Raw genomic sequence first — 10200 nt, 5'->3', positions numbered from 1 at the left:
TTATCAATATCTGTATATGTGTGTTTTTAAATATATCAGTCACCAGTCCAGCCTTATGTTTCATACCAAAATATTTGTGTAATGCCTTTTGTTACATCTTTAAAAACTACATAAAAGCTACATCTAGAGACTCAAATGCTACAGCAACTTACAGGATGAAAGTTCGAAGTTTTAGGCTGAGTTTTTATCAGGATCCTGGCACTCTGCCATAGTCATGACCAATACGTTGCTGCTTTTGTATAAGGAATCACTGGCTGGGATCTTAAATGCTATGAATAGAGTTGTGCTTGCAGTTGCACTTACTGCTCTGCTATATCACATGTTGTTTCCTCACACTGAATGCCTTTGCAGGATATATTGGAAATAATATTAAGAGAGAATTGTTAATGAGAATCGGGACCATTCTGGTCACCAACTCAATTGCTTTACTGATAGAAATGTTTCATAAAAATATTGCTAACAGATTTGAAGTGCTGGCTTTTTGACACAGGGATGACTTGGAATATCAATCTCAGTCCACTTTTTTTTGTAAAATAGATAATGTAAATAAACTATTGTGGATAGATCATTATCTGCCCATTGTGAGACAGGATGCTGGAATAGATGAGTCATGGTTCTGATCCAGCAAAGCTATTCTTCCTTGTGAAGAAATAACCCCCCCCCCCCCTACAAAAAAAGGAAAGAAGGCGAGGACGAACATGATGTACTCAATTGAAAAGCTGCCGGGACAGTTAAAATCCTTTCAATTTGATTATTTTGATAAATTACCTCCATTGTATGGGACCAGCTTCCCAGAGCATTCTCATTAGATATGTATCAAGGAAACCCTCCAGTGGGACTAAAACCAGAAGAGTTCTCAGGGACCTTGGAGAAAGGATGGGTGACTTGTGGCTCACCAGATGTTCTTGGTAAAGACCTCTATTGGTCCTTTCCAGTGTACCCAATGGTGAAGAATGATGAGAGTTGCTGTCCAACGACTTCTGGTGGGTCACAAAATGTCTGATCCCTGCTTGAGGAAGCTGATTCCTAGTCTAAAGTAGCAGCAAAAATAGCAGTGCTTGAAATACACCTAGCCAGTTGGGGATGTGTAAAACCTAACTTTCTTAAGATTTTCTTAATGGATGAAGTACATTTTCCCAGTCCTTATTAGATGACTGGATGTGCATAATCTCTTGCATACAAATCTCATACTGATTGCTTTATCAGGTGTATGAATTAATTTGTGATTTGTAAGGGAAAGTGAAATGTAAGTTTAAAGATGTGTGACCTGTCAAAAGCAAGAAGTAGAGCCTTATCCTTCCCTTTCCTTGTTCTATTTCGAGAGCAAATGCCTTTCCCGCCACTGTTATAGTATGCATTATTAGTGTGAACATACCAATTACCAAATAACTTGCCCTGTTAGTGTGTTGTCAAAGTTTTTACCCTTTTCAGCAACTATGAGGAAACCTTCCACTGTTAATTATTCAGGGCATTAGTAATCATTTGTTATCCTACAGTTGCTATTTAAATTGCTTGAGTTGCATACTGAATCTAGCAGTTATATAATTGACCCATAGGAAGCTGCCACATCAGACTGAAGCCTAATTGTTTTCTTCAAGAGTTCAGACATTTTGGTATGTTCTGTGAAGTATGAGGACTTCTGCGCTGAAGTGACCATAGGGTTTGGTAAACACAAAGTGAATGACCTCGCTTATTGCTGGAGGCTAAGGAAAAAGAGCATGACTCAGAATATAGGTCTGTTTCATTACCATATCCAAGCAAATTGTAAATTAGGGAGTGTAAAACTTAATCCATATTATCTTGGAATTTTTCATGGTTGTGTACATAATACAGATATGATATGTGATACAATCTTTCCTTGACTGTTTCATTTCAATTTCGAAGTAATGATACTTTCTGTGAAAGAGAAGACAGAATACATATGCATAGGAAGACACCTGTACCATGTTAGGAAGGTAATGAAAAGTGCTTTTACTTCAAAGAAAATAAAAGTAAAGATTTTCTTTTTACACATGGGAGCAAGTCAAACACCTTTATCACCAAGATGATGCATCTTTTTGGCTTTATTGGTCTTGATGCAAGCCCTATGTAAGACTTCTTTCTAATTTTAATTCTGGTCAGCAGTGATGAGAGAATCCTCATTTTGGGCAGGCTGTTTTATCTGACAGAAGCGAGATATGCAAAATTTCCTTTTGACCTTTCACTATCAAAAACTGATTATGTGAAGCAAATTGCGAAATGAATTGAATACATACATCTCTGTAGCTTATTTCATTTAAATACAAAAAATGGCATTCTCCCCCCCTTCTTTCCCCTCCCTTTTCCTCTGTCAAGATGTAAACAAAATTCTGCAAGCTGCTGTTTTCATTCATTTCATGTTTGTGGACTTTTTGTGTCTGGTGTTTTCCTTTAAAAGAGAAGAAAAATTTATATGCAAACTGTCCTAATACAGATAACTGGAGGAGCAGGGTTTGTGGGTTCTCATCTTACTGACAAACTAATGATGGATGGCCATGAAGTTACAGTTGTGGACAACTTCTTTACGGGCAGGAAAAGAAACGTGGAGCACTGGATTGGCCATGAGAACTTTGAACTGATAAATCATGATGTCGTAGAGCCCCTTTACATTGAAGGTGAGTAGCCTGAGATACACGGGCTAAGTTCTCTCTACATGAATGACGGTGAGCTGTTTTCCTGTCTTACCACAAAAAGTAAACTCTGTGTGGCTGTCAATCCACAATTCTCTAAAGTACTATATTAAAGATAGGAATAATATAGCCCTTCAGATGTTATCGGACTGCGTTTAGCCCTCCAGATGTTATACCAGCCATCCTAGCCAGTGTGACCAATGGTGAAGAGTGCTGGGAGAATCAACCCAACAACATATGGTGGGGGGCATGAGTCTCACCTGTCTTGGCCTATCAAACTAATGTCTGTACCACAAGAAAGTCCCACAATCATAAGAGAAAACAGTCAGATGTAAAAAGATATGGTGCTAGTGGGAGACATTCTGGACTATGCACTGACAACAGCAGGAACAGCAGGCTTAGAGATCTTACCAATTTAGGACTGCAATCATTTCATTTCAAATTATTTGAATCTTTTCCCCAGTTTAAATCCAGTTTCACGGCACCTATTCAGAATTGGATACCAAGAGACCACAAACAGCTCTTGGGCAGACCTTGTACTCAATGGAACAAACCAATGGTTAAGCTATTTGGCCAGAAGTGGAAAAGAACACTGGATTGTATATTTTGGCAAATGGTAGATTTGTGTAAAGCCCAAAGGAGTAGATTGACGATAAACGGAATAGAATAGAATTCAGAATTGGGCAAGAAAGAAGATTTGCGTCCTGAGAAGTCAGAACATAGTATTGTTCTTTCTCTTGATAATTTAGTTTAGTGAAATCTCTCAGAGTTCGTGATTGTTGATCTTGCACTCCAGAAAGATATTCAGGCATGCTGAGAAAGAGAGGAATGGGCTCAGCTCCTAGAAAACTAGTACAGTAGTCAAGCCATCCTACCATGCTTTCAGTATTTTATAGACTTGAGTTAATAAATTCAATAACCCCTGAGTGTAACTTAATAGGTTCCACTGGCATTTGCTCGTCTGTGGAGGTGTTGCTTCACAGCAAGGATTTGCACATAGCCTACAGCACCTCGCTTATACAATCAAGAGCTTTTGGTTAAATAATACCAGTGGGACATTATTAAATTGACAGCCTGATTTTAGTGCATGATTTACTGTGAACTGTACTGTTTCTTTTTGTGGAGGATAATGAGAGGAAGATTCAGTGTGACTCCCTTAACAGGAAGATAGTTCTCAGATGAAAGTGTCTACTGTGTCTGCAGTGAGAAGGAAACAATGCGAAAATCACTCATCTGTAAAGTGCACCCTTGGATCTAGTTTGCCAGACTTGAGACAAATAGTTTTTCTATCATGTTGCTTTGACATGTCCTTTAGGCTCCATGAATATTTAGCCAACCAACTTTTTAGAAGACTAAAATAAATGGATAAGTACTAGGAAGGATTTGTGTAGTCATTTGTTTTTTCAGAGAGGAAAAACAATCTGAAATCTTGTGTAAGTGAGATGGGATTGAAAATGATTTTTAAACTGAACTGACAATAATTCCTAGAACCTTTTCATATCATTTAGGATTAACCTTGTTCTCTTTTTCTTGTCCCCCTCTTGTTTCTAGTGGATCAGATTTACCATCTAGCCTCTCCAGCATCCCCTCCAAATTACATGTATAATCCTATTAAGACATTAAAGACCAACACAATTGGGACACTGAACATGTTGGGTAAGTACAAACCGAAATTCATAGTCAAATTTTAATGTCCGGTAAAATCAAATGGTGCTATATTGATGAACATGTAGAGATAATTCCCAGTGCAGTAATTCTAGATGTGCCTCACCGTTGTGTCTGCTTCTTATCCTTGGAATACCTTTAAGGTCTTCAGTTACAATCTGGTATTCAAGCCTAAATTCGTCAATATGAAAGCCACCAATTCTAGCAGTAGTCATATAATATTTATTTGTTTCACATCAGCAACCCTGGCTGTCCCAGAGCAGTTGTTTGGTCATTTGTCATAGATGAATGAGATAATTTTGGTGTATTCCATCAACTCCAGCTGTCAAGATGGCTGCAATGAGGATATGACCAAGTGGATATATTTGGCACTTAGGTTACCTAAACAAATGTGTCATGCCATGCTAAAATTTCAATTTGATGCTGTTCCTAAATCACCTATTGCGGTTGGTCCAAGTCCATTCAGTTCATGCCATGAAGCTGATATGAAACAACTCATATTTATGAAAGTTGCTTGTAGATAGCAAAGGAAGTTCACACTAAATGGTTCATCAGAACAGAAAATGGGGTACTGGAATTGCATCAAGAGTAAAGACCTGTTATTATGGTTCCAGTGATAACGTTTAAACCCCAGCTAGATCTTAGTATATAGACATCTGCTTACATTGGGCCCTCCAGGTCAGTGAGTTTCAGATCCGCTATTTCAACTGACTGCAGATCATCACACCTCATATCATTAAATGATCATGATTTGAATGCAGACACACTGCCACATAATAATATGGGGAATGGTTATCTGAATTTTTTCATATCCATGAGATGTCCTGTAAGCAAACTGCGGCAGTTACGACAGGATTATAGTAGGAACTTTCTTCAATGCTAGAAAAGTTATGGTTTCACCCATTCTGCACTTGCTTCCTGTATAGCTGTCTGCCCACTGAATGAACAATATGCTTATAAACTACATAATAACCATCAAGTCTCTTTGCTGATGCTTCACTGCTGAAGAAAGAAAAATACATGTAATGAAAGCAGATTGCACTCCACTAAAGTTTGTCCTGAAAAAGATATGTTAGCTCAGAGGTGCTCCAGTACTCTTTGGATCTTCTTCGTCAAATTTTGGCAACTTCCAGAGGTCTGGTGAACACCTTTTGGCCACAGAGATTTTCTGGAGCCATTTGTGTGGGGCACAAAGACCTCGATGAAGAAGACCATACTTCTTCCTCCCCGGGCACAAAGGGCAATGGCAGAGGTGGGGCGCAAATGGCAGTGGAGGGGGGGGGGCAGCTGGCCACACCAAGGACTTGTGTGGGCCATGTATTGTGCAGGCCTTACCTACAGCAATATTATAGGAAGAAGATTTTGCTTCATTTCCTGCTTCTTTTTTTCATGTTTCAAGTGCATTTGTAGGGTTTATGAGACCACCCCCCCCCCCAAAAAAAAACCCCCAACACTCTTGGAATTCTATTTAAAATGACAGAAAAACAACAGATCATAGGAATATTTGTGAGGTTCCAAAAGGCTCTAAGAAATGCAAAAATGGTTTAAAGGGACTGTATGTGCATCTCTGATCCTTCTTTTGCTCTAAAATGAAGTCTTTCTTTTGTTTTAAGGATTAGCAAAACGTGTTGGAGCACGGCTCTTACTTGCGTCCACATCTGAAGTGTACGGAGGTAAGCCGTGAACTTGTTGGAGATGTTATGAGCTGTGAACTCCTTTGTTGAACAGAGAAATCTCATTAAGTGCATAGGTGTGTTTTTAAAAGAAAAGCACAGCTAGGTTTTAGTTTTGACAGTTACTCTATACAGATGTAGCTTCCTGTATTGTAATTTGTGAATCTTATTTATTTATTTACAGCATTTATATTCCGCCCTTCTCACCCCGAAGGGGACTCAGGGCGGATCACATTACACATATAGGCAAACATTCAATGCCTTTTAACATAGGACAAAGACAAACAACAGCATAGCTCCGAGCGGGCCTCGAACTTATGACCTCCTGGTCAGTGATTCATTGCAGTTAATTGCACTGGCTTGCTCTCCCGTCTGCGCCACAGCAAAGGAGCTCTTGCTATATCAGCAATAGTTAGAAATGTTCCTTCCACCCACCAAAACACAAATTTCCATGAATGAATGCAGTAGACATTAATTGTTACTTCATATCATTGCTGAATACTTTACTCACTTGGAATGTGTACATCATCAAATGACACTTTAACACATACAAATTGATCTCCCTGCTTTCTCCACAAAGAAGGAAAAATCAACTTAGGATTGGCTAAAAAGTGGCAATTTCTGCTATATTGCAATTTAACCAAGGAGGGATTATGAAACACTTTAAATGAAATATTAGTTAACAGCTACTGCTAAGTTGAATGGTAACCCTATTTTATTTTAAAAACTGGGAGTGCTAAATGTTTTTTTCCTCCTCTTAACCTGATGTTTGTCTTGAGTGTGATTGTGTGAAGATAGTGACTAGCCAGCCTTGGCTATGTAGGATCATGATAACCACATCCCATAGATAAGATATTCCCAAATTCTGGTCCTCCGGGTGTTGTGGGCTTCAACTCCCCACAGCCTCAGACACTGGCAAATGGTTAGAGGTTCTGGGAGCTGATTTCCAAAACATTTGGAGGAGCAGTGTTTTGGAATTACTGCCATAGGCGATCCCTCATGGTTTAGATTCATTCAAAGAGTGAAGAGATTAGGGGAAATTATAGTAAAGCTGCAGTAGTGGGGGAATTTATGGTGACAAAGTGACACTTAAAGCAGATCAATCCTTGTGCGAGGGAATAAGTTTTGCTTCCCTGAAACTGGTGCTATTGAGACAAATATAAAACTGGTAAAATATTTGTTAATTTTGATACGTTGTAGCCTGTTCGGAGTATATTAATGTTAATCCTTTCTATGTATTCCTTGACAAAAACACAAAATATTTTTCTTTCCTTCTTTTAAGATCCTGAAGTTCACCCACAAAATGAAGATTACTGGGGTCATGTGAACCCTATAGGGCCTAGAGCATGTTATGATGAAGGAAAAAGAGTTGCTGAAACAATGTGCTATGCCTACATGAAGCAGGTAATGGAACCAGCATTTGAACAGTGTTGATGAATATCCAGAATGTGAGAAAATAATGCAATAAATATGCATAATATAGATGCGGAGCTCTAACAGTTACATAATATGACTCAAGTGGGTTCAGCAAATGGCTCTGGGGAGAACAATATCTTATAAGCAAAAGGCTAAAGCTTCCTAAGGTTGAAGCAACAGTTCTTGCGAATTTCTGATTCTATTTTGGATGGATGAATAGAATTCAGCCTTCTGAAATAATGTATTTGAAACATTTTTCTGACTGGTTCAAAGAGTTCACTAATAGCAGAAATTATGGATTTCTTCTTTTTGTAGTGTTGGTCTTACCTAAAGTATATCTAGATGAATTTGATTAAGATTTAGTCTGCCATAATTCTAAACACAATATAAACAATCAAACACAATATACAGACCCCTAGTAAATGCAGAAGTGAGTTTCATTGGTCTAATCCAAGGAAGAGCAGCTGTGGCAGCTTTTGGGACCAAATTCCCTCCCAGAACAAACATATGTAAGTGTTGGTATTAAAACAGTGTAGGGACCATGCTTGGTAATTTAAAAGATGGATTTTAATTAACTGTTGGAGGAGGAACATTCAAAGGCAATCCAGGGAGTCGCGTCAAGGTTATTTGTTACAAAACATTCTGAAACATACTTACATTAAATGAGGGAATGACATTGAGGATTATGTGGGGAGGGGAGATACAGGAACAGAACAGTAAGTTACTGAATAAAATTTCAATCCAGGGAATCACACAGGCTTCCCAAAAAACCAAGGACTGCAGGAGTTTGAATTCAATACTTTACCTGCTCCTGATTTCATCAGTCATTGACTTTATCCAGGCAAAGCACTGTGAGAGTGATCTCCTTTAATGTTTTTTTATTTTTTAAAAGGCACTTTCTTATGCTTTCAGGAAGGTGTAGAAGTAAGAGTTGCAAGGATATTCAACACTTTTGGCCCTCGAATGCACATGAACGACGGCAGAGTTGTCAGTAACTTCATCCTGCAGGCTCTTCAGGGAGAACCGTTAACTGTATGTATTTAGGATCATGTCCTTTGAATTTCATTACTCTTCATTAGGTATTCAGAAGAGGCATGCATTAATGAGTTTAACCAGAACACTTTTGTGTCATGCCCCTTGTTGGAATCAAGCGCATTTATTAACTTGAGGTCTGAGCTTGGCATGCTCTGGATAAATCATCTTAAAGTGCTGTGGAAAATCAAAGCCTTCTGATAAAATGGTGCCGAGATAAATAACCCAATCAGTATGCTGGCTAATGGTTCTATTTTAGTCTGTATTTATCCTGACCGGGCAATGCATATTTACTAACTGATTAAACCACAATGTTCAACAGAGCTTATTCCATAGGACTGCTGTCTTAATGGATGTACTGAAATACCTCTTTTTCTAGAACTCGTGTTGACTGCTCTGTTGCTTACCAACATCATAAATTTCATGTTGAAATTTCCTTGTGTGAGGTCATATAACTCATTTCACCTGTTAACAGAAGTTAGAATAGAATTTTAGAATTAGAGAACATTTTTTTCTGTGCATGGCAAGTTCGCTCATGTATGTATGTTGCTTGTTGAGTAATCAGGTGGTATTTTTTAATGAAATCCTGGAGCAGTTTGTATTGAAAGCTGTTATACAGCTGAAACTGAGAAATATAGTAGATTATCTATCAAGTTTATCAGTGGCAAATATTCACACTTCAATTCCTCACTTATTACAAGAAGTGGCAAGTGTGTTTGTGGAAATTAAATCTCAACATCATCTGATATCGTTGGGCAGCATCTTGGGTTGGGCTGTTTCTGGTGCCATTTGACTGCAAATTCTGCTTTACTTCTTCTCATTCCTATAGTCTATGTACTGAAAGTCTGCATTAGGAGGGGTAAACACAGTTATTTTCCAGTAGCTTGACATGCTGTGACAGACACCCACTGTGAACTTCAGGGGTTCTCAAGACATTTCTTGAAGCACATACAGTTAAAGGAAAATACAGTAGAGTCTCACTTATCCAACATTCACTTACCCAACATTCTGGATAATCCAACGCATTTTTGTAGTCAATGTTTTCAATACATCGTAATATTTTGATGCTAAATTCGTAAATACAATGATTACTACGTAGCATTGCTGCATATTGAATTACCTTTTCTGGCAAATTTGTTGTATAACATGATGTCTTGGTGCTTAATTTGTGAAATCATAACCTAATGTTATTATCCAACATATTCGCTTATCCAACGTTCTGCTGGCCCGTTTATGTTGGATAAGTGAGACTCTACTGTACCATATTTCTCAAGTCTAATTTTGGCTGAATTACATTGCAAAAATTTAGGTGTGCATTGTATTTGATGGTGTGTTAGAATTGCACATGTACATCCGCTTTCTTGTTCACTCTTTGCAATCACCAACCTACGGGACGCAGGCAGCTTGCAGCTGCTGCCATTGCTGCTGCCTCCTCTCTCATTGGGTTGGTCACTCACTCAGCGGCCGCCCCACCTCACCCAGCTCCACCTGCTTGCCTCGACCCAACAGCCCAAGGGCTCAGCCTGACAGGAGTGCAGCTTCCCCTTACCTGTCAGCTAGCTCTCAAGCTGCTAAATCAAGGCAAGCAGGTGGAGGTAGGGAGAGTGCTATGGGAGAGAAAGAGGCAATGGCTGCAAGGCGACACCAGAAAAGAGGGAGCGAGAGAGAGGGTGCCTCCTAATTGGACTCATTCATGAGGCCTTCAAAACCTATCCCTGGGTTTGAATGAGGCCAATTGGGAACCGTTAGAGGCATGGTATATTTGC

General features: G+C 38.9%; 1 protein-coding gene across 1 annotated transcript in view; it reads left to right on the top strand.

The window, feature by feature from the left end:
* uxs1 (UDP-glucuronate decarboxylase 1) overlaps positions 1–10200 on the top strand; it is a 54899-nt gene that overhangs the window by 32356 nt on the left and 12343 nt on the right. The window contains exons 6-10 of the mRNA XM_062975407.1: positions 2453–2633; positions 4200–4304; positions 5927–5986; positions 7269–7390; positions 8315–8434. Of these exons, the coding sequence (XP_062831477.1) occupies positions 2453–2633; positions 4200–4304; positions 5927–5986; positions 7269–7390; positions 8315–8434 (588 nt within the window). The remainder of the gene's footprint in view (positions 1–2452; positions 2634–4199; positions 4305–5926; positions 5987–7268; positions 7391–8314; positions 8435–10200) is intronic.

The sequence above is a fragment of the Anolis carolinensis genome, chromosome 3 (assembly GCF_035594765.1).
Source record: "Anolis carolinensis isolate JA03-04 chromosome 3, rAnoCar3.1.pri, whole genome shotgun sequence".
In the NCBI taxonomy this organism is placed as follows: domain Eukaryota; kingdom Metazoa; phylum Chordata; class Lepidosauria; order Squamata; family Dactyloidae; genus Anolis; species Anolis carolinensis.
Note: the sequence above shows the minus strand (reverse complement) of the source record. Positions and strands in the feature narration are given on the sequence as shown.